The sequence below is a fragment of the Thermobia domestica genome, chromosome 4 (genome assembly GCF_964235325.1).
Source record: "Thermobia domestica chromosome 4, izTheDome1.hap1.1, whole genome shotgun sequence".
Taxonomy (NCBI): Eukaryota; Metazoa; Arthropoda; class Insecta; order Zygentoma; family Lepismatidae; genus Thermobia; species Thermobia domestica.
The window spans coordinates 299,184,755-299,210,327 of record NC_137457.1 but is presented as its reverse complement, the minus strand read 5'-3'; the positions used below and the strand labels follow the sequence as shown (position 1 = coordinate 299,210,327).

General features: G+C 37.4%; 1 protein-coding gene across 2 annotated transcripts in view; it reads right to left on the bottom strand.

Annotated features, from left to right (window-relative positions):
- The window catches only part of LOC145684238 (uncharacterized), a 172,515-nt gene that overhangs the window by 28,843 nt on the left and 118,099 nt on the right, over positions 1–25,573 (bottom strand). For both annotated transcript variants that reach the window (XM_081756341.1, XM_081756342.1), the window contains exons 4-6: positions 22,031–22,188; positions 9,573–9,758; positions 4,128–4,230 (exon numbers count right to left, since the gene is read on the bottom strand). In XM_081756341.1, the coding sequence (XP_081612467.1) occupies positions 4,128–4,230; positions 9,573–9,758; positions 22,031–22,188 (447 nt within the window). The remainder of the gene's footprint in view (positions 1–4,127; positions 4,231–9,572; positions 9,759–22,030; positions 22,189–25,573) is intronic.

Here is a 25,573-nt window from a genome sequence, read left to right as displayed (position 1 = left end):
GATACAGCTGGTATAGATTAATAACTTCGATTTGACATGGGTCATAAACATTTTTCATTATATACGAGGTCTGTCCAGAAAGAAACCAAATTTTGGAAAAAAAAATCAACGAAAATATCCTCGACTTTCTGCTTGCCAGCGCCGTGCAACGGGATTCTTCCCAAGCATTTCAACGGTAATTACATCATCTTGCCTTGTGGCATTGTGAGACTACGAGCGTTAGAATGAAGTTATGTTTCGTACTTGTAGCGATTTGGCGGTATTACGAAAACGAAGATTTTGAAAGCTCAACATGTGTGCATCAAATTCTATTTCAAACTAGGCAAGACATTTACAGAAGCTTGGAAATATTGCAGAAAATGCACGGGGAAAAATGTATATGTGGTACCCAGTGTTATAAAGGGTTTCAGCGTTTTAAAGAAAGAACATTCATCGAAGACGAGGCAAAACCTGGACGTCCATCAGCATCATGTGGTGGTGTTCTCGTTCAGAAACTGTTCGATGTTATACGGAAAAATAGTCTTTTGACCGTTAGCGAAATAGGTGAGGAAGTAGAAAGTCAGTAAATCGTCCAGTCATGTGATCTTAGCTGAAAAATCAAACATGCATCGTGTTGCTGCACAATTCACTCCACTGTTGCTAACAAATGAACAAAAAAAACACACACATCTGGAAATCTGTGAAGATAATCGTGCCAATGAAAATGACAGCTTGTTGAAAAACATTAAAACAGGTGACGAAATTTGGATCTATGGCTATGACGTTGAAACAAAGACATAATCATCCCAATGGGTGGGGAAATCTCCGCCGATACTCAGAAAAAGCACAGCAAAGTCGCTTAAACACTGAAGTAATTTTTTTTTATTTTCTTTAATTTTCGAGGTGTTGTTCATTATGAATACGTTCCATGTGATCAAACCCCCCAACAAAAAGTTGAGTTGATTTTGAATTTAACGTCCCTTTCAGCAGCGAGGCTATATGAGACGTGGACCTCTGATTAACGTGGAATCCGAACCACATGACCTCCCGCCGGGAATCGAACCCGGGTCTCCCACGCCAAAGGCGCGTATGCTAACCGCTTACCCCCAACAAAAAGTATTACTCACAAGTGGTGATATGTTTGAGGAAAGCTGTGAAGAAGGGACTGGAAATTTAGAAAACTGTATGCTGCATTATTACAATGCTCTTAGCCATTCCATGCTCTTCATTACAGAGATTTTGGCGAAGAATAATACGAACTACATCCCAAACACTCTACTCGTGTAATCTGGCATCTGCAGACTTCTTTCTATTTCACAACTTGAAATTCATTCTAAAAGGTCGGCGTTTTTAATTTATAGCAGAAATGATATTATATTAATATATATAAATCACTACAGGACCTCCAAGCTACTCCTAAAAAGTGTGTTCCAGCAGTGAAAGAAGAGCTGGAGATGATGGCTGAACTAACAATAGAGGGAATTATTTTGAAGGAAATATATCTGAATAACTTCCACAAACGATAAGTAGCATTACATAGAGTGGCGCAGGAAAGCGGGAGATTTTGAATGTACGATTAGTAACATTGTAGCGTCAGCATTTGTTCGAGATCAATGCGACATTACTGAAAAGGTTTTACCATTCAATAATGATGGAGCATTGTAGTGGTATAGAACATGTATTTACTGAAAGGCGAGTCACTTTACGTAACGGTAACATTTCATGGCTTTCGGGATCCCCTGAACTCAGTGTTTGTCGTACCTTTTGTGGTGAATCTGTTAAGACATCTCGAAAAAAAAGTGCATAGAAAACTTTCTGCAATCAAAGGTAAACTATGAGACTAAAGAAGAAATTACTAGCATTTCTCGAAACATGAAGCATCGAGTATTACACAGGAGTCTGTACAGCGAAATGGAACACATCTTTCTGATATAGTTTTCAAGAAATAAAGTGACATGTAAATATCGAGTTAACGAAGTCACTAATAGCATACTCTGTACATGCATCTCCATTATTAAATGCATATTTTCCTGTCCTTATTAATGATTTATACGTAAATTCAAATCTTCTCGTTTCTCTGTGCCATCCTAAATTTTAAAACTTCAGTTTCTTTCTGGATAGATTTTCCATCTCGGGATCTCTAAAATTTCTTGGGAAAAATGGGACAACAGTTCGATGTAAACGACTAAGTTAATGCAGCTGTACCAGTTGAGGCTTCAATAATTTATTGTATTAACAATTGATTTCCTTATGGAGTTCTCCATTATTAATAATAAATTAAAAGTTTCATATGCGCATGAAGCTTCTACCTATATAGCTTGTAACATAATATAATATATGATTATTAGTTACCGGTAAAGTAATATGTGGATTAATATTTTGAGTATTTTCTTATGCACAGAGAAAGCTTTTTCGATCCTTGTATTTTTTTTTTGTTGTTGTTAGTGCTTCGGTGGCATTTTCGGGTACAAGTGATGGGTTTCCTTTATAGGCGCTCATAGTTGTGCTGGAATGTACCCTGGGAGGAATAACAATTTTACTGTCCGCTACTGTGGTTATGTAGGGTACTGTTATAGCCTAATTACTGCATTCTTAATTGAATTGGGATTAATATATATAATAACTTCGAATGTTGTTTAAGTGATTAAACATATGAAAGTGGGAAAAGTCGTCGAATATATGTCATTGCCGGTAACTTTTGCAAGCTTAACGTTTGAAACCATTAAATTTTTGCCATATTACCAGACATGCTGTTACGAGTTACAACGAGATAGCTGCTTACGGGGAAGAATAGTAAATACATTTGATTGGTCAGTAACTTAACATTTAATCGGGTCAAAATAGTGGTTTGCTTTTAAAAATTAAATATATCATTTTGTTGAATTGTTTTATATGTAATTTTGTTCAACAACCATTTGAACGTTAAATATATTGTTCAATCTAAATTGATTGATAGTCAAGTATTATTTTACAAAAATTTCTATCCTATTATTAATGTTGCAATACATTACATGGATTTCAGTAGCGACTATATTTGAATGTTACGTATCCTTTTCCATATTCAATGTGGTAGTACCTATCACTAGAATTCAGTTGTGGGGAACCGGCTTTTGAGTTGTCCTTTCCCACCCGTACGGATGCGCCATTTTTCGAAGATTTAGGAAGAATAGAAAAGAATCTCGAAAGTAATCAAAATACAAAGTGGCGTAACGCAAATATGGTTACAAGCTGCATTAATGTATCTGTCATTTATATCTAATTATTGTGCCTTGGGAAAAAAAAAATACCGACCCGAGATGCATACCACATGAAGTGTTTATTGCCCGTATTGAATCGAAGCTCTCAATCCATACCCACTGTATCTACTCTTCAGTTCCCTCTTAAGCACCACTACACCAAGAGTACATCAATCCGAATACGTCCTCTTAATGAACTGTGATAGCGTGCACACACACACCAAACTGTGTAACTCATCAATCAAATAAAGTGAAAAACTACAATAATAATAATACAATTTTAAAATACGCATTGGCCACTAATAAAGGTAGAAAATAGTTCGACCTGCCTCTCACAGTTCTGCAATTCGCCTGTCCGCTCACAAAAATTAACCGCGTTTGCGTTTACCTTGCTGTCTCTAATGCTTCAGGCTTCCAACGAAGGTAGCATTTGCTTGGTGCTACTACGAAAAATTAAACCAAGATTAGAATGGCTAGCTCTGGAAAGTACATTTTTTAGTCGTTGTTTTCCGGTTTAATTAATGCCTCTCTTTCCAACAGAAGTCTATATGAGATGAGCGGTTTGATGTGGGATCCAAATCATAAAGGTTTCCATCTAGAATCGACCCCGGATTTCTCGCACCAATGCCGGCAATGCAAATCTACAAAAAAAGTGGAGACTTTTGCTCTAACGCCCATCAGTATGTTTTACTTTTTGTCTTTTCAAACTGAGTCTACGGAACAAGAAAAATACAGTGCACAAGTGCAAATGCTTTGTGGGAGTAAAAATAAGAGAAAGTTCCTACACTGTTTAAGCAGAAAGTAGAAACAGAAATTATCTACAAATGTGCTCTACAGTATCACCACCACCAACTTCTATATAATTATACTCAAGAACTGAATTATTACACAGTAAAGTGAATGTTGTCTTACCTAATAGATCCTCTTCTCTCCCCATACTCCTGCGAAAGGTCACAATTCTCGGTGTCTGTCTCCATGTCTTCGTCAGTTTTTACCTGCGCGTACGGATTTTCACCTGAAATATTCAATTTTAGTGTTACTACAAAAATAATGCAAATCCTTTACTCCATGCTACAACGAATCTATCATCAGGTATTCAACTACCTGGATCACCTGTAAACAAATTTCAAGACTTTTTCTAAGTAACGAAAAAGTCTTGATTTGTCTTTTATCAGAAGGTGCTGAGTCTTGTAACGATTACGCGGAATTACCCAGCTGGTTATCCTGAAAATAATCTGCAATTACGAAGTCAGTCATCTAGGGTTTTTTTTATTATTATTTATTTATTTATTTTTTTATTCTTGAATTTTCTTCTGGTAGTTTAGTGCTTTACATCTCTTAGGATAAAGAAACTCAAGCATGGTCAGATAAAAATTAAAATAAGAGGTACTATATTAACACTGAAGACCTAATAGGGTTGCCAACTGGCCGGTTTTTCATCGGCCTGGCCGGAAATATTGCTGTTATTTTGATTAAAGCCGGTGACCGGTACAAACTTCTTACCAGCCCCTTTATGACCGGTTTTTTCAAATTCGTATCTAGTTCGAAACAATTTCATCTAGTTAGAAGTATAAATTTAAAAAGTAACTTTCATTCCGTAAATCCAAAACTGTCACCTTTCACCATCTATCAATTATTAATACATTTTGTTCATGTATTTAGATAATTTTAAAGAGATAACAGGGACTGTATCAGGGAAAATTTGAAATTTACTTGTAAGGAATTTTATACATTTATTGAGAGTGAAAAAGGACTTCGTAAAGCAATTTCCTGTAGTTGAAGTATACGTTTAAAGAATAAATTTCATTTTCCAAATCCAAAGTTGTCACGTAAAGATTAATATACTTTGGTTCATCTGTTTCGATAATTTTAAAGTGGCAAGTTACTGATAAATACAATAAAATGACTAATACCGACTTCAGTTTCTCATTTTTAGCACAATGTATCTATTAAGCTTATTAGTGAATGTACTAAGAATATGCAGAATGCAGGTGTTAATGCACTTTTGTTCACGATAGTACATTTCCTTCCCATAGATTGGTCCGAACAGAGATACTTTACACTTAAACCTATATCATAGGGAATTTTGATGGGGTGTCGGTTTTTTTATGCTCCAGTGTTGGCAACCCTAAGACCTAAATGTACAAATTAGCATTTGAATCTCGAATAGCTTGTCAACAGAGTGTATAGAAAAAGGAGAGTAGAAAAGATAGGGAATAGTACACAAAGTGTTACAAAAATTTCTCACAATATTTTGCGAATAGATCTCTCCCATCAAAATAAGCAAAAAGTTCATATGGACCAGTGGTCGAAAGTGCACAGTTTCGTAGTTCTAGGGTGCCGAAAACGTGAAAAAATTAACTTTAAAAGGTCCACAGTTCCACTACTGATCTGATCGTAGTCCGGTCAAGACATCACTGAGGAACTGGTATGTGAACTATCCAAATATTCATCTTTCAGAACGTCCGGTACTTGCACAATCATTTTTAGAGAGGCTGTTTGGGAGTACTTGATCACTCTCCATATACTTCTTTAAAAATTGGTGTGCAAGTACTGGAGCATTCTTAAACATGGATATTTGGATAGTTCACATACCAGTTCCTCAGTGATGTCTTGACCCGACTACGATAGCTCCCATAGTAGTGGAGCCATGGAGTTTTAAAATTCACTCGTTTCAGTTTTCGGCACCCTAGAACTCCGTAACTATCCACTTTTGAGCACAAGTCCACATGAACTTTTTTTTTTCTTTCTTATTTTGATGTGAGGAATCTGTCCCCAAAATATTGTGACACATTTTTTTAACACCCTGTGGAAAGACATATTCTGGCCAACTTTGTTTATAAGCACAATAAACATTTTACACTGCTCCAAAGAACTCAAAAACTTAAAGTTTTCTGAGATAGTTGTTAATAAATTAAATATCAATCGTGTATCTTGTAATTGCATTTTTTCATTTTATATTTTTAAGGTATGAAGAATGGGACGTATATTAGTATGATCCGAATTAGTACTCGAGTTTTTACCCGAGATGCTTTGTAAGCAGAAGCAGCTAAAGGCAGTGAGTTAGTCGCTAGGCTACAGAAGTGTTCCCTCCCGACTGTGTATAATCTTTAGTCAAATACAGACAATAAATATAATCATAGTTAGATATCGGATTTTTACGCAAATGCATATTGCTTATATGTATCTCTGTTAAACTTAGTAGGGATTACTATCAACAATAATATAGCTTGAATTTGAAGTTTTATAGTGCATATAATTGCGTATTTCAAAGGTTAATGCATATATTAGTGCTTAAGAGCATCTTTAGCATATTCTATAAGTTACTTTTATTTCAGACATATGCTTATAGTATGCAACAAATCCAGTTTTAGTTTGCATTTTCAATGCATTTAAACGTCTATGCTACAGAATGGCTTTTTGCTTGGGACGAGGGAAGAATGTCTGGTTTATGGAGGACCAATATTGTTAGCGCCAATCAGCAGAGCAAAAACGCTTACGATTGCCAAGACATTAAGAGAAATTTGATAAAGAATTATTCTAATATCGTGTCGAGATCAACTCAGAAACAAGAGACGCGAGGAATTGTGCTCTGTAAATGCTTACTTCTAGTTGATGAAGTTCAAGCACGAGCTCCAGTCGGTTCCTCGTAAATTTGGGCGCTCTGTGGAAAAGAAATTGACGGACGTTCTTGCAGAAAATCCGACTACAAAGCAATTGAAGCAACGGAAAAATACTTTCAAGAGTTAAGTTTCAACTTGCCAGAAAATATACAGATGGTGATCAGAAAAATGGAAACACCTGAACGAAATTGCAACTTAACAGATTAATATGGTGTCGGGCCACCTTTCGCCTTCAGAACAGCCTTGATGCGACGTGGGATGGAGGCATAGAGGTCGTGAATGGTAGCAAGTGGAATTTTACACCATTCCTCGTGCAGGGCATCGGCCAGTTCTGTGAGAGAGGATGGATGTGGAAATCGTCGCCGGAGTCGTGTTTCCAAGACGGACCACAGATGTTCAATTATGTTGAGATCTGGGGATTGGGCGGGCCAGGGGAGGTGTTGAACTTCATCCCGATGTTACTCAAACCACACTGCAACAACGCCAGCTGTGTGAATGAGTGCATTATCATCCTGGAAGATGGCGTCATTGTCCGGGAACAACATCCGGACCATAGGATGCAAGTGGTCTCCTAAAATTGCGACATAATCGTTGGCAGTGATTCGTCCGCTAAGTGTGACCACAGGACCCAATGAAAACCATGATATGGCGGCCCACAGCATCACCGAGCCGCCGCCATGTTTCACAGTTGGGCGGAGACACTGCAGATCATAAGCTTCTTTGGGCGTTCTCCACACATAAACACGGCCCGTGGTTGGGAATAGGGTGAAGGATGACTCATCCGACCATATCACACGTTTCCAGTCCTCAACGGTCCAAGTTGCATGGTCGCGGCACCATTTGCGGCGTGCAAAAGCGTTATGGTCCCTGATGAGCGGTTTGGCCCGTGCAACACGACCCCGTAAGTTCATGTCATGTAATTCGCGGCGGACTGTGATTGTCAAAACAGGGTGGGGGAGGTGCTGATTGAGTTCCTCCGTCACTTGCTCCGCAGTGACACGACGGTTCTGCGTGACAATGCGCTTTAATACCCAGCGTGACCTGTCACTCATGATTTTCTTCCGCCCACTGTTCCGCTTCCCCGATGTGGTTTTCCCGTGTGTTGTGTAGGCCGTCATCACCTTCGACACCGTCCCACGCGACACACCTAACACAGTATCCACTGCCGTCACACTCACTCCACATAACCGCGCACCAACAATTTGCCCTCTGAAAATCTGAGAGGTCTCCCATTTTACACTACCTCCGTCTGCTGCAGCCACTGGACACTGCTGTTCCACTGCGCCTGACGTAGTATGGAGATCGACCTAACACACCACCACCAGCGGTCCGGCGCTGCGGGCGCCACGACACCACTGCCAACCCATACATCTGACGTGTTGCCAACTACAGGTGTTTCCATTTCTCTGATCACCATCTGTAGATACTGAACTTCCTCTTGTCTATAGATATTGTCCAATCTGTTGATATTGAGAGACCATTTTCTGGCTACAAACGTTACTAACTGACACCAAAGAATGTAGAGAAGCATGTCGTGATATGTGAGACTAATTAAAGCAAGGAGTAAATCCTTATTTTTTTTAAGTGAAAACATGTAGGAAAGTACGGCTCGTATTAATTCATGTAAAGTAAACGTACTCTAAAATATACAATTGCAAAGAGAAATTAGAATTCATGTTCTCATATCGTTGTGTCTATTTTAATTTCATAATATATGTGTGTTTTAAAAAGTCAGGAGTATATCAACCGTAAATATTATGAAAATAAATCTTGAAACGAAGTCCCTAAGGTGAAGTACATTTTTGATGTAATATTTCACTTACTAAACTTTGTCAGAACTTTGCTACATGTTTGAAAATGCTCTTCTTTATTGCATTGTTAGTGCATACTAATTGCATATTTTAACACATTTAACAGCATAGCTGCATGCATGTTTCATGAACATTAAGTGACAAAAAATCTGATGTCTAGTCAGGGGCGGACCTAGGACGGACTTCTGGGGGGCAGTGGGTTGTAATACTGCTACTTAGAGGTACTTTTAAGAGCTCTAAACTCTGGAATGGGTTTTATTTATATATAATTTTTTTTAAAAAAACTTTCCTCTTCTGGGGGGAGGCGGGTGGCGATCGCCCCTCTGGATCCGCCACTGTGTCTAGTCATAGATTACAACAGAGAAAGAGGAGGGGCAACTTTTGTTGTTACTGTTGTTGTTGTTCTCGGCCATTCAATAGTGGTAATCTCAAGTGTAGATCAAGCGCTATTATATAACTATTCAAAGGACTCTAAAAACTGGAAGATCTAAATTCAAGAACGCTTTGGAATTTTTCGTAGAACATACAATGGAACTACTGCCGAAAAAAAGTCATTACACACTTCTCTACAGGCTCTTCTGTAATAACTTTGGATTGTATTCATCATTCTTTGTCGAGGTTTACATTATTTGTATGGCAAAGAGAACTATACTCAATTAGATCATTTCATTTGGAAATCGTGTATAGGGAGGTTCTGCATTTTCACTGGTGACTCTATGTGTTGCAGTATATGATATACCGTAAATATTGAACGATTAAGAATAGCAAATACATCCTACTTTGGACATTTCAAGTTCTTTAACTATTAGTGAATAGTACAGTAAAAATTGCAATAACTTAGTCGTAAGTAACGACTATTTATTTACAAATTTATTCTAACTGTATTTACATTCCACAAAGAGCAACATAAATATTTCACTTACTCTTCTTCACACGATCATATGGATGCTCCACTTTCAAAGGTGAATATTGGCTTGTATTGTCCCCACTCTGTCTACTGGATCCTGGCGACGATCTCGCTTTTCCGGGATTGCCCTGGCCAGGAGTAGCGGGAATGCCTGGAGCAGGACGTTTCTTGCCAGGACGAGAAGAGGGAGGCCGGACTGATTCTTGAAGAAATATAAAAATACATGTGAATCGTATTTCGTACACTGAACTCAAGCTAAAATTCTCTTCTCACGATTATATTAATGCAAAATTCTTATAACAAAACATTAAGACTACGAAAAGAATATACATTAATAGTACAAGTGACATTGTGGAGCCTCCTTTTTACAAGAAAAGATTGGAAATTACCGAAACTATGAGCAACGGAACAGCGATACAGGATACATCATTGATAAGTTCATATAAAACCTGATTAGTATTATTAGTTTCTTATTTGTAAAGATTAGATGTATAAGATTTGCAGACGATACGGCGCTTGTTGCAGAATCTGAAAAGAAAATCAATAGGATATTAGAAAACTTGAGGAAGGGCTTTGAAGAATATGGGATGAAAATAAATGTTAGAAAGACAAAAGCCATGGTGATTGGAACGAAGGGATAAGTGTCAAATATAAAAGTGGGAGGGGAGAAAATAGAACAAGTGAATAGTTTTGATATCTGGGTAGTATTCTTAGTAAGGACATAAAGTGCAAATGTGAAATAAAAGCAAGGATAGGAATGGCGAAAGAAGTCTTTAGGAGGAAGAAAATTCTGTTTTGTGGGATCTTGAATAGAGAGTTGAGGAAAAGACTCATAAAATGCTTCGTGTGGAGTGTTGTACTGTATGGGGTGGAGACGTGGACATTACGTAAAAGTGATGAAAAACGTCTGGAAGCATTCGAAATGTGAGTGTGGGGAAGGATGGAAAGAATTAGTTGAGTCGAGCGGAAAACGAATGAGTGGGTGTTAGAAATGGTGGGGGAGAAAAGAACACTTTTAGATGATATTGAGAAGAGGAAGAAGAACTGGTTGGACATTGGCTAAGAAGGAAGAGGGACGTGCTAGAGGTTATGATGGCAGGAAAGAGAGGGAGAGGGTGAACGAGGCTACAATTGATGGACAATATAAAAACAGAAAAATCATACGTGAAGACGAAGAGGTTAGCGGAAGACCGTGGAGGATGGAAGCTTCTCAGTTGCAAAAAGTGACCTGCCAATAAGGGCAGAATGATGATGATTTGTAAAACGGTATCTTAAAATATTACTCTACCAACTGTACGCCTATCTACGTATTCAAATTACACGTCTTAACCTTTCCCAAATTACAAATCGATATTCAAACAACGTAACCTAACATAAGTTTCAATCGACAAACGGTAAATTATGTCCATAAAAGGTTTCCAAAACAATGAAGTGATTGTCTATAAGAAAAGAAAAAGTACGATTCTTTCACAAAAGAAGACGTGTCAAGATTAGATAAAAATAATTAAATTTGTAGTCTGTCCAAGTTAAATAAATAAAAATTACATGTTAATTAACTGTGGCTTTAAGAAACGGAGGCAGTTACTTTGGGTTACATGCGTAGGATCGAAACTGCGTAGCATCGAAACTGCGTACGACCGAAACTGCGTACGATCGAAACTGCGTACGATCGAAACTGCGTACGATCGAAACTGCGTACGATCGAAACTAAAACCGGCGTAGGATCGAAAACAGATAAGGTCTTATGATCGAACAATAAAAAAACAATTATTTTATAATCACAGAATATTAAGTAATAGTATTTTTTTGAAGTTATATGGGGAAAAATCGGAGTAGGATCAAAACTGTATACGACCGAAACTGCGTACGGTCGAAACTGCGTAGCGTCGAAACTGCGTACGATCGAACTGCGTAGCGTCGAAACTGCGTAGGATCGAAACTGCGTAGGATCGAAACTGCGTACGGTCGAAACTGCGTACGATCGAAAGTGCATAGATACGAAACTGAGAAATAAAATAGTGACAAATATAATTAAATAATCATACAGGGGTGTACCCAGGAAGTTTTTCTTGGGGGACTATGACTTATTCAGGAGGACCAAAAAAGCTAAGTCTTGTCTCAGCAGGGAGAAAGGAGAATCCTCCCCCCAAAAGCCACTACTTCTGATCAAGTTGGCAAATTCCTTGTTCAGAAGATTGCCGTTAAGTTCAATTGACTTAGCTTAACATTTTCTTAGTTACCTAGTTGCTGTGAATTGTCACTTCTTTTATAGACTTTGCAGGTGGCACAATCGAAGGTTCATGTAATTAGTTCAAGTTTTTGCTAGTTTGGGCTTCGTCCCAAATTTACTAACTTCCAGGGTTGTTTTGTTTAAAACAAAATATTTAAAACAAATGATTAAAACTTTTTTTTAACAATTGATTTTGTTTAAAACAAATTTTGTTTATGTTTTAAACATTTTGTTTTAAACACGTTTATTTTGAAGACTTGTCTTAAACATATGTTTATTTGCATTTTATTTTATGTTCGTAAAAAAAAGAAATCTTCCAGAGCAAGAGAACTGTCCAAAAGTGCTCCCCAATCAGAAGACTATTTTATTCCCATGTGAATGGTTTGATTTCTCGTGGCTACAGCAGGTCAATGTGGTGATCTACAATTTATTTTGTCTCTTTTCCCCCTTATTTTTAACGTATATTGTATTGTTTAAATGCTTCTCAGTTAACTTGCGAGAAAGTGTCGTAGTCGAAGGTTGGACTACTTATAGAACTGATATTAAAAAATAAATAAAATAATTATCACGGAAACAAACTGTTGTGTTGTATTCATTGCGACGTTGAGGTTCTGAAATTAAAATATCGCAAGCATTCGTTTGTACAGTACATGTTAGTTCTGTCTCCGTACAACATGGAATCGTTTAACATGGATTATGCGTGAAGAAAAGAAGGACATGATTTGATACAAATTTATTAGAGTAACTCAAACTCAATCAGGTAAGTAAACGATCAAACGAGTTAGTCACAAAACGTGTAAGAAAGAAATGGGTGGTTTAGTTCCAAGAACGAAAATCATTATAAAAAATGCAATGCTTGGTAAAAATGGAAACCCAAACAAATGGTAAAAATGTTGATCCGAAAATTGCTTCTGATGAATCTAACGTCAGTGGTGTGGCTGAGATGCAACTGGAAACTTCAGGTAACAACTAATTTTGTATCAACAATATCTTTTTCATTATATTATGAAAATTTTATTTCGTACCTCTTCCCCACCACAGTTCTAAATTTTCTTTGAAACTTTACAACTTGGCATAGCTTGTATGAAGAGACCAGGTGAGAAACGCAAGGTATGGCAGTCGATCACGTAACTAACCAAGTGTGATACTTATTATAACGTTAGTGCTGAACGTCAAGGTCTGGGACAATTTGATCTCAATTTGTTTGTTTGTATGTATGTACCACGCTACAGGGTGCAATATTCAGTCTTTTAACATTAATTTTTGAGGATAGAGACACGAGGCGTCGGAATTTGCTGTATAGATTTTGACTGCGATCCCACGTAAAATTTCAAAATTAGTGGGTCAGATCCCACTTTAAACAAAAAGCCCTGTCTAATATAGCCTTGCTACTGATGCAAGATGTAATCAATCAAACTAAACAAACTAATTTTATATGTTTCGAACAAACTTGGGTTGCAGGATAAATTTGGCTTCAACTCAACATTTAGAGCACAAGGGACCCAAGTTCATTTTCAGAAAGGTTCACTTTTGCTCAGCAAACGTAATATCTTCGTAGCATAGGGTATGAAATAAATGAAACAAAAACCACGGGAAAGCGTGTGGACTAGAGTTTCATAGGACAACCGCTAGACAAGGGCGTTGACGGAATGGGGAGGAGAGCTAATTTTCCCTTCCCCCTCCTTGCTCATACATTTAAGATATTAACATTATACTTGTATTGTGTATGTTGCAGCGTTGGAATGATTAACAAGTCAAGCTCCGAATGTCATAGTCAATGATGCATAATTACGTTACATAAATGCAGAATGTGTCCAAAAGAATACATCGACGTAAAATGTCATATTTTCACAACCACGAATCCGAGATGAAAGAAAGAAAAACTACCTGAAAAAAAGGAATCTAGAATTTTGTATGATTGCCGCTAGATAGGGGCGTTCGTTTAGAAATCATCCGTCTTCTACCCTGAATTTCAGATTTTTGGGGCAGTAATGCAGATTTAGAAACATTTTGCTTAGCAAAGTCCAACATTTAAAAATTGAAGTCCTTGCACCGAATAAATACGGATTTTGATCATTGGCCGTAAGGAGCTATAGGCCTATATTGCTTTCTTGTATAATTTTTTTACCCAAGGATTTCAAAGGTGGCTCTACTTTCGAGTTTCGGGCCTGCTTAAAATTCAGGAAATTGGACCTAAGCAACTTCCCAGTTTTAATCATCTGTATGTTCTTCGTATTTATTCGGTGTAATTACCTCAGGCTTATTCTGTTGGACTTTGCTTATCAAAAGATTTCTAAAACTGTCTTACCGTCCCCAAAATCTGAAATGCAGGGTGCGGATGAGGGTGGTTGCCCTCCTGTTCCACTGACGCCCTTACTAGCGGCTGTCATATGAAACTATCCCACGCCTTTTCGCATGGTTTTAGTTACATTTGTTTTGGATTCTTGACTGCGAAGTATTATTTTTTGAAATAGAATTCATTTGCTGAGGAAAACTGAAGTTTATTGAAAATGGATTTGGATCTATTGTACTCTGAACGCCCCAAATATTACCTTTCGTCAATAAATTTTTGACTCAAAAAACAACCAATTACATAGACTTGCAGAAAATATAAAGTTAGCACAATATGAAGTGTGCTTCAAACATTACTTTTCGAAAACGTAGCCCTATTATTATAAAAATAATTTTATTAGCACCAGTGTTATGAAGTAGTAATCAAATTTTGCAACAAAAATCTCACCCGCCTCCACGAAACGCTAGCTTAGCCCCTAAAGGCATAACTACAAAACTTTTAGAAGCGGTAACTCGAAATGATTTTCTTTATGGTTAAAATAACCGCACAACAGCATTTCTGGTAAAATTCTAGCCCTCATGTAACATGACACCATTTGCATTTGAAATTTCGAATACTAAGCACAGATGTTCGCCATGATGCTTGATAGCACCATCTGATGTGTCAGACCACTTCCAAGATTCATCATTCTCCCTCAACCCGTTGTCAACGCACAAGGATGGTGAGGACTTTTGTTTTGCCATGTATATTGATAGATTGTGTGAAATCTCTATAGTTGGTAAATTTTAAAATCTACCTTAAAAGCTTACTATATCCAAGAAAATACTTACTGTATGAGAGTCACTGGCAAGAGGATGTAATAAAAGGGGTCGTTATATGAAATAAGTTGAAAATTACTAATCTATACGGAAATGTTCTGTACCCAACACTGTGTAGTCTTAAAGAGAATAAAATAAATGAAAAGATCGGTTGAAAGAGCAAAAAGTCTTAATAAATACGTGATTACACGATTTTGAAATATGTTTAAAATAATATTTTAAACTGTTCAAAATGTTTAAAACATGTACTTTTACTTTTTTGTGTGTTTTTTAAAACATCTTTAAAACATTTTAAACACTTTTTTCATGTTTTAAACACGCGTTTTGTTCTTTTTTTTTAAAAAAAAAACTGTATTTTTTCCAACCCTGCTAACTTTTGACCAAGTTGGAAAATTAGAATGCGTTGCTGCCAATATTTACTTAAAAGACTTCCGTTTCTTTCAATTGACATTTGGATTAGCATTTTCTTACTTACCCAGTTGCTGTGATTTTCAATTTCTTTATGAACTTGGCAATTGGCAAAATTAAATGTTTATATAATCAGTTTAGTTTTAAGTAGGTGGGAATTTGTCGCCAGATACAAAATTTCTCATCCTACGGCCTCGCGCCTCATAAACCTACTAACATACCAAAATTCCTAGTTTTTATTCCGATTTCAATTACGGTACCTAAAATATGAGATTTTGTACATCCAAAAAGTCTATTTAAATTACACAGTTTTTTGTCTCTTTAAAGCTGCTAAAAATGGAAAATATTCACTTTTGGAAATTTTCTATATAGTCCCAGGAGGCTAAAAACTTTGCCAAATTTAATCCTTGTAGTTCTACTGGAAGTGCCTATACTGTAAAAAATCGTTGTATTATTTCAACGACATGCCTCATCCGATTCTGGAAGCCTCATCCTTGACTTACACAACGCACTATAAAAAGTTTCACTTGGATAATTGGGGACACTACAATTCCGGTCTTACAGTATACCATATTACATAATTTTAAGGATAATAGTGACTTTCTAGGAAAAATGATATACTTTTTAAAATTACATGCTTAATTTGAGAGATATCATCATGATACTAGCTGAATATATTATTGGTGGGCCAAAGATTACTTTAAAATTGTTTGCTTCTGAGTGGTAGCAATGTTGCCAGCTACAGAAAATGTTAATTGTAATTGTTTGTAAAAAATTTGGGAAGTTTATCCTTTCCCCCCTATTATTTCAGTGTCCTTGGCTATATTCAAACCAACGTACAACTGTCTGGAATAATTCTTGGCCTACAAAACGCACCATAGAGGAGCACGATTGAATAATTAGGGAAGACGGTGAACCACCATGTATGCTGATTTTTGCTTCTGACGCGTAAGAAGTGCCAAAATTTGATGTGTATTATGAGAGAGTTTTTTTCTTTCTCTCTTTGTATGGCAGCCAGCGACTTCAGGTTTTTACTGTACCTTGTCAACATACCAGAAAATTCTTTTTAGGTGACTTGAACCCCTGTGGCTTCGGTGTTCCCAGCTAGAAAAAATCATGAAATTCGGCTAGGGATTTTTTTTTTTAAATTTCACTCCTACATTTCTTCAATAATCCCTCCCGTTAGCAACACTGCAATCTAACTTACACCAAAAAATAGCCATGTCCCTCTTCTAAAATACAAGACGTAAACGATATCAATCGGGATAACAGTGTTTGGGCAATAAATCATTAACTGAAAGTCTACCAAAAACCCCAAAATCGATTTTGTCCCGAAAGGGTTAATGAGATATGCGCGCCAAAGATTTCGGGCTCTAATTTAACGTGAGCCCCCTCCCCCCCCCCCCCCCCCCAAAGTTTCTGGGCTGGTCCAGAGAATGAATGGCCTACATAGTACTGTCTACGGGCTGGATAGGCTACCAAATTTCAGCTTTCGTTCTCCCATAGTTAATGTGATATAGGCGCCGAAAATTTGGGGGCTAACTTCACCAGAGCCTCCCAACTTTCTGGGCTAGTCGAGATAAAGATCGATGGGCTAACAAATTTCATCTTTTGGGCCAATATAGTTAATAAGGTGTGAAAATCAAAGTTTTGGGGCGTTAACTTAACGTGAGCCCTTAACTTTTTGGGCAAGTTGAGATAATGAGTGTACCAGGTACTAAACTTCATGGGCCTTCCAACCCATTATTATTTAGCATTTGGGGCACTCAAGGAACACAGATACAGGGTCTCCAAATGTGAAAATGAAAATGCAATCTTTAAGTTTTATGTCCGACTGTCATCCTGGGTAGACTAAAGGAGACGCAGATGATGAGAATAAATGGAATGGTGAAATGAAAGAGTTGTGGGAAAGGGAAACTCCAAGAAAACCCTCACACACGGTGTTTGTTCACCACAAACCCCACTTTGCGCAAGTTGGTATAAAACCAGGGCCCCGCAGCATGTGTGAACCCTCTGCCACTAAGCCACTGCGGCCCGGAAGTCCTCGAGACGAGACACATAGGCGTATACCTAACGTGTAATTTGTTCGTAGCGGGAATTTCTGTTATGGTATAGTTAATTACATACAATGAAAAACCGAAAATGTGATGTGGACAATCGCGAACAAGCAATAAACAATCTGCGTGATTTGTTTTAGATTTCGTAAAATAGGTTCTGCCAGATTTACGCTTATCGACTGTAATCGTTTATTTATTTATTTATTTATTTGGGAGGGAAGCAAAGTATAATACATTTCAGTCATTACACATGCAAAGAGATGTTTTATGGTAATTGTTTTTTGCTGAAATATAACTTCGGTATCTTTTATACGTGTTTAGGAGCTGAGATATTTATCTAATAATTATAAGGAAGATACTTTTTTTTTTTTTTTTTTTTACGAAGATACAAGTTTTTCACCTTCGTACAACAATTCATGTTTAATAGGCGTATAGAAGGGGCTCATGCCCAAAACATTGGGACTCCATTTCTGGGGCCCCATGTTGGGGGCCCGGTTCCTGACCACCACTGTGCTGAGGGGAATCGGATCTTTCCAACGTCACCATCTGTATGCAACAACTCCATGCTGAAACGAGAAATAGAGTGGACTCAAGCCCAACATTTCGGAACCACATTTTCTGGAGCTTCGAGGCCAGGGCCCAATTTCTGACATTACCGCTTTCGTTAATCGACCCCGACCTTTCAAACGCTAACACTATAGTACAACACCATGTTAAATAGGCAAATAAAAGAGACCTGAACCCAAACTTTTGGGATCTCATTTCTGGAGTCTCAGGTCCCGGAGCTTTCCAACACCACAATATGTATCCAATAACTCCATGCTTAAAAGAAAAATATAATGAAGCCAAGCTCAAAATTTCGGGACACCATTTTTGGACCTTTGAGACAAGGGCCCAATTTCTGACGTTAACACTGTGCTCAGACGACCCGAACATTTAAAAACTTCACCACCCACCCACATACAATACCATGTTTAATAGGCGTATAGAAAGAACCCGCGCCCAAAACTTCGGGACCCCATTTTTCTGGAGCCTCATGGCTGGGGCCCGGTTTCTGATATCACCACTGTGCTCGGGAGACCCGGACTTTTCCAATGCCACCATCTGCATCCACTAACTCCATGTCTAACACGGCTTCCCCATTGTAGGAGGATTTTGACGAATTTTCTGCAGGTTCTTTACAACTATTTACAACGTTTCAAACTATTCATAAGAAATGAAATTTCAATACATTAGAAACTATGTTCTTTTAAAATGTTCAAAATGGATGACAGCATTGATTTCCAGTAATAGTTGTAAACTTTCGTAATTTTATTCTCTATTTGAATAGTAGTTTAATTTCGAATCTTTTACGGTTAAAAATATTTTTGTGAAATGTAACGGAATACATTGAAATGCTCCTACCCCCACGGGTACGTGTTCCAATTATAAATCGATTTGAGGTTCAGCGTACAAATGAGAAACTCCCAAAGCGAAGTACAATATTGTAACGTTGTTGACATACATATGAATAACTGGTGATTAGGTCGTTAAGCTGTACATAAAATCATATAAATTTTCATTCATATTACGCAGACAAGTACACACAGAACAGCATATGAATCTTTATCTGACTTTTGTTTCTCTAACTTTCTGATAGCCTTTAGAAATAATATCTTTACAATCGAAATATTCGTTAAACATTATTATTATTATTATCCTTCAATATTCATTATACATCATATTCTTCATTACTTTAAATTCTTCATATTACATAACTATTTTACATTATATTCCGTCGAAGCTGTTTCAAAGTTAGTATTACACTTCTGACATAGTCATCATTACAAATCATAATTGATTCTCAATCCATACGCCTGTAACTTGTCCATCCTACCTGCAGTGTGGATCCTACGCAGTTTCGATCCTACGCAGTTTCGACGCTACGCAGTTTCGACCGTACGCAGTTTCGATCGTACGCAGTTTCGACGCTACGCAGTTTCGACCTACGCAGTTTCGATCCTACGCAGTTTCGACGCTACGCAGTTTCGACCGTACGCAGTTTCGATCCTACGCAGTTTAGGTCGTGTGGAGTCCATGAATATAACCCTAATTTATAGCTGCACAGGTTAAACAAATTAAAGAGAGAGAAAAAAAATATATTTTTTGAGCGCATGATTAAAACTTAAATTATTTCAGGGCAACTGCGTAGGATCGAAACTGCGTACGGTCGAAACTGCGTAGCGTCGAAACTGCGTAGCGTCGAAACTGCGTACGATCGAAACTGCGTAGGATCGAAACAGGTTTTGAGCTGAATTTTTCGATCGTACGCAGTTTCGATGCTACGCAGTTTCGATCCTACGCCGCATTCCCGTTACTTTAGCTGGAAAGCAAAGTACTTATTTTCTCTCCTTTCCTCTTTTCTTACCTGGAAGAGGAAATTAAACAAGCATCAGTTAAAATTATATTCTTAAATGTGTGAGAAAAATACACGACTGGACCAGGAATCCAACACTGGTCTCCGGCTTACTACATTAATGCGCTAACTACTACGCTACCTAGTCTGCTCCCTGAGCAACCATACAGTCTAACTCGAAGTCGATGTTTTGCCACTCATAAGCTTATCAGAAAAGCTGTGATCTTTTGTCCGCTCCCATCTTAACTGAAAACTGTTCCGACTCACCTGGATCCAAATAAAATAAAATAAATAAATAAATATAAGTAGAAGGATCTTTGTAGTTTAAATTTTCATTATTATTATATTATTATTAAGTAGTCTGTTATCTGGCAGGTTCTGGGACTAATGATTTTTTTTTAAGGTTTAGGCGTGGAAATGTTTCTTCCACGTTTCTCAATCTTCCCAATTCCCAAGATTTACTTCTACTTTTCAAGTCATTGATCAGTTGTGTTCTTCTTCCTACTCCTCGTTTTCCTTCCGTCTTTACCTCTATGGCGGTGTGACGAAGACGACAACTTTGTAAAATGTGTCCAATCCAACTGGTCTTCCACGAAAAGTGCTCGCTAAAAGCGCCCTCTTCTCCCCTATCAGTTTTTAAAACATTTTGATTTGTTACTCTCTCTGTCCATGTTATCTTCTCCATCTTCCTGTAACGCTACATTTCGAAGTTCTCTAAATATTTCTTCTCTAACTTCCGTAACGCCCAAGCCTCTGAACCATACAGTCCAATACTTGTTATATAGCACTTGACCAACTTCTTTCTTAGTCCAATATTAAGCCTGATAGTTAAGAGTGATCGTGATGCTTCTTTGGCTATGGCAATTCAAGTTTTTATTACACATGGGATTTTTTATAAAAAAATAATACAGCAATATGAAATTATCTTCTAGTCGACATACAAGGTTTGACAATGAAGTTCTAGAACTGACTCGTTTACTGCTAATGACAGAAAGTTCCTTAACATGTGAGATTAATGCTTCTCTTCTATTCTGTTTGATATTCTTCTTTTGCAGATCTGATAAACGGAGTATCTATGCCCTTCTAAGAACATATCATCGAAGACACTCTGGTTCCCATTCGTCGCCTGTAACAATGTGTTTCAGTAATGAAGTATCTGACTCAATTGATTCAAGGAGCTCTGTGCAGCACTCGACTGAACTTGTTGCGCCAAAGAATGAGACACAAGTCTTCCATTTTCTCGTTTTCTTTCAGGTTCTGCCGAATCGTTTCATGGTTAGTGTGCAACGCATCTTCCATCATCCAGACAGTCTGACTGCAGGGGGTGGCAAACACGTTCCACATTATTCTTTCAACGACTGGTTGACGGACATCCACTTCTGGAGTCATCAAAAATGCCTTCATGTAGATCACGAGGTCGGGCATATCAATCAAACACACGACCGAGATATAGCGCATTCTTGCAGTAAACAGTTCTGATTGTCTCGTAAGTCTTTGTTGCTGATTTCCATAATTTACAACAAAACTTAAAATCCATGACAATGCGAAATAAGATATCCTGGGTGACCGATATTTAGAAGAAGATTATCATAGCGTTAATCTCACATGATAAACCATTTTCTGTTATTAGCAGTTACGCAATATCATCCACCATCAGTCCTGGAACTTCATTGGCAAACTTTGTATTAACGTGGAAGATATACTGTATATACAACAAGCGTGGAAAACTCCTTAAGGTGGTAAAGAGGATGTTAAATAAATACTACTACTGTAGATGGTCTAAATGAGAGAAAAGTTATTGATATTTGTTCGGCTATTGGACTGGGCAATAAGAACTGAGTATAAACTAACTGTATGTCAAATATTGGAAAGCAAGTTTTCAGTGGAATTACGTAGAAACAAAACGTAACTGTGGTTGCTAAGGTAAAACTAAAGGAAAACTAACATAAAATCTTTACTTTGTGCGTACAGTGCTTAGTTTAATCAGCACTATAGTTTTCACTGTTCTTGATGCAAGCTGAGGAGACTTCAAGTGGTTTGTGGAAGTTGAAGACCCTTAAATAGTATTTGGTGATGTCACTGGAGCACAGTCGGATCTTTCCATATGTCGTCTGCCAGATGTCAGTATGTAGCTAGCATTATATACGTAAATGTCAACTAACAGCACTTGTTCTCTACTTTGCCAATAATAATGTTTCCACACTGGTTCTTTGTGTAAACATATAAGCCTAAGTCATACTTTTAACAACTGATTTTCGAAATTCTGTTCTTACCTTGAAGAGCTGCATTGTCTCCGACTGTTGCATAGAGCTCAGAACTCGTGTCTCCACTAGGTCCATTAGCTTCCCAGTGAGCTTCGCCATCGACAGGAATTGTAGTTTCACAATTTGGAACTGGAATAGCTGGCAGACTCCTGTTTGCAGTTGAAGCCCTGCGAAAATAGTTTATACATGCTATATTATGCCTAAAGATTGAAAAGAGAAATATTCTTGGTGATATAATGGATATATAATATATATATAATTTCATTAAAGACAATTATATTTAGTCAGACAAACTAACCGTAGTGTATTGCTTTTTAGACCAGAGAATTAAGCTGTGGCTGGTCTTGTTGGTACTTGGATAGGTTTTATACATAAACAGATTACATTCACCTAGTGTAGTAAGGACAACTGGGAGCTACCTGCAACAAAAAGCAGCGGACTCCAGTCAAGGAAGCCAACAGCTGTGATGGGATTAGCCATGTGCTTACTACACATTTCCTACTTGCAAATCTTCTAGTGATCGCCTTACTTTTTGCAAAAAGAAAGAAAAAAAACTTTTCGCTTCTATTGCAGTTTTTACACTACAGCGATACACGTTACAACCGGAAGTGGTTGATTGAATACAAGGTGTGATCAAAAAATACGGTAAATAATTTTATTAGAAACAAAGTAATAAGTTTACATAGAATTTGATTTAATCTCCTTTAAAGTACTGTCCTTGGCTAGCAACGCATTTATCCCAATGTTCAATCTATTACTGGAAGCATTTGTGGAAGGGCGTTCAATTGCTCTGTCGTGGCTCTCTCAATGTCAGGAATGGTGTCAAAACGTTTTCCTTTAAGCATGGTTTTAATTTTTGGGAAGAACCAGAAGTCGCATGGTGCTATATCTGAAGAGCACAACGAATGTGGACAGACAGGAATATTTTTCAGTCAAAAACTTGCGGATCAAAAGCAAGGCGTGGCACGGTGAGTTTTCGTGGTGAGCGAGGAAGTCATGTTTAAATGCTTTTCACAGACCCATACGAGTATTTAGTTCTTCGGAAAGCTCCCGAATAGTCAATCGTCTGTTTGAACAAATCATCTGTCCCATTTTTTGCACGTTTCCATCTGTTTTTGACGTCGAAGGATGTCTTGAACGTTGCTCGTTTTTAACCGACTCCTCGCCGGTTTTGAGCCGCTCATGACACTTGTAAACAGTCTTCAATGCCACCGCTTCATCACCATAAACCGATTTTGATATTTCGTGAGCTTCTTTGGCACTTCTTTTTGTAGCTTAGAACAAACCATAATGTTGGCGCGCAACAGACACTTTTACACGTCCTCATTCTTCTACCTCTGGAAGCCAACTAACATGTCACAACTAGTTGAAACTTGACATTGACTGTACCAAAGGTTTAGGCTACGGGGCTTACTAGTTGAAATAGATACAACATCGCTAGATGGCATTGTGCAACTACATTCATCGTACTTTTTGACCACACCTTGTATAAGGTTATAAGATAAGATGGTATCTATTCTTAGAATGCTAAATCGCTTCCAAAAAACACCCTCTTGCTATCCACTACGAGTTTTGCTGTATAGTGATCAGCGTTGAAACTCGAAATGGTTCATTTCTCCACTTCCGGTTTGAATATCAAGTCCACCAACGAATTCTATTCCTAATTTTTGACCCTCTACATTTAGGGCAAAAATTAATGGAGATCCATCAAGTAGGGGTCTGAGAGTTTTTGTCTCCCGGGCGGACAGACACACAGACAGATGGGGTAAATATATAAAGGAGTTTTTGTAGCTCAAAGTCCTTAAAAATTGTCATGAAACTTTAGAACAATACACGGTAGCACAAAAGTCTGTTTACCCATACATAAGAATCAAGTTTCATTGGAAGAGTCTCATCGTGGACACACTACAACAAAGTGGACCTCACTATCGACAAAAGAATAATAGATGCAATGTTACTGAGGTCACATGACAATCTGACCAATCCTACACGGTCAGAGATATCACTTACAGGGTTGCTACTGATCTGGAGAAATCTATTTCCCTGACTTCTCTCTGATCTTTGGCAGGAAATTCCCTGACTTTCATGACAGGTGTCGGATGACGTTGATATACGAGAATAAATAACGGTGAATATTTATATATGAGAACATTTATTCTATAGAGACAAATAGTAATCAATTGCTCATACGTACATTCCACTTACCACACACAAAAATCTGAGTAACATTTCATACTGTGATCATTAATGGTTGGCTAAGCTGAAATTGGTGTGCAATTAATGTTATAAAAAACATATTTTATAAAATTTCCCGGACTTTCCCTGATTCCCAGTCTTTTCCCTTGAGTTTCCCTGTCCTGCACCATTTTCCCTGAGTTTTCCCTGACTTCCCTGATCAGTAGGAACCCTGACTTAGCACGAACTACATTTATATCTTAATATGTCTTTCTTTGGGTAAGAGTGTAAATGTATTTAGTTACGACGTTGTTTGAGATGAATCATATTCTAAAGGAAGGTGATAAATGGCTGGTATGGTAAAAGAGGGAGAGGAAGAAGGAAAATGCCATTAATACGAATTTAGAGAAAGAAATGTTTATGTTGAAAATCTGTTAACTAGAAGCAAGACCGAAACATCTATGTCTTATATTTGCAACTGTACTTCAGGTTAATCAAGTGTCTAATTTTCGAGTTATCTAAAGTAACAAAGTTTCTAACTATACACGGGTCTCCCTTCAATCGTAGATAAGAAAAGGTAAAAATACGGAATTTCAAATCGATTAGTGTCGGTTATAATCCAAAATGTCGACTTGGATAATACAACAGCCTGACGTTCGATTTAAGATGAGTTTGCTTCTTGTTTATATTATGATAAATTATCACTATTCCAAAAGCGTTTTAATTGTGTTTGGTTGTTAGTGTTAATTTTAATTGTCAATTCCACTATAAATATCTTTTAGACTGGAAGTCAAGAATAGTTTAGTATTACTAACAAATTTTTCTTAACTTTTACTATTGGGATTATCATGACTAAGACGAAAAGAAAGGAGGAAGTAAAAAGAAGAGTTACTAAGGATACAATACAATCAAATAAAGCAAATTACATACAATCAATTAGCACCATCGGTAAATCACAAATAGAGTGGCAATAATTTACAAATAACAGCATTCGGTAAGAAAGCCTGTTGTAACTATGTATTTCGACAATCTTTTTCGTTTTAATTTTATTTTAGCTAGAAGAACAGTAATACTTCATAACAGCAAGTAAAAGATGACGCTTCATACCAATGCACTGCTACAAATCGCAAAACAGTAGCACTTTCGAAAGACACGTCCTCCGCTTCATACAAAATGGTTTGTTTACTTCGAACAACCACCTCTATTCTTTAACTTTCACACACGTGCTTACCTTTGTAGCCTTTCTTCAGATGACAGAAGTCAGTTGAAGATGAGAGCCGTCCTCGAAAATGTTACTATTCTGTGATTTATGGCGAAAAGTATGAATATTATATTTTACTTGCTATTGCGACTATTATCACTGCTCGCGGTCTATAT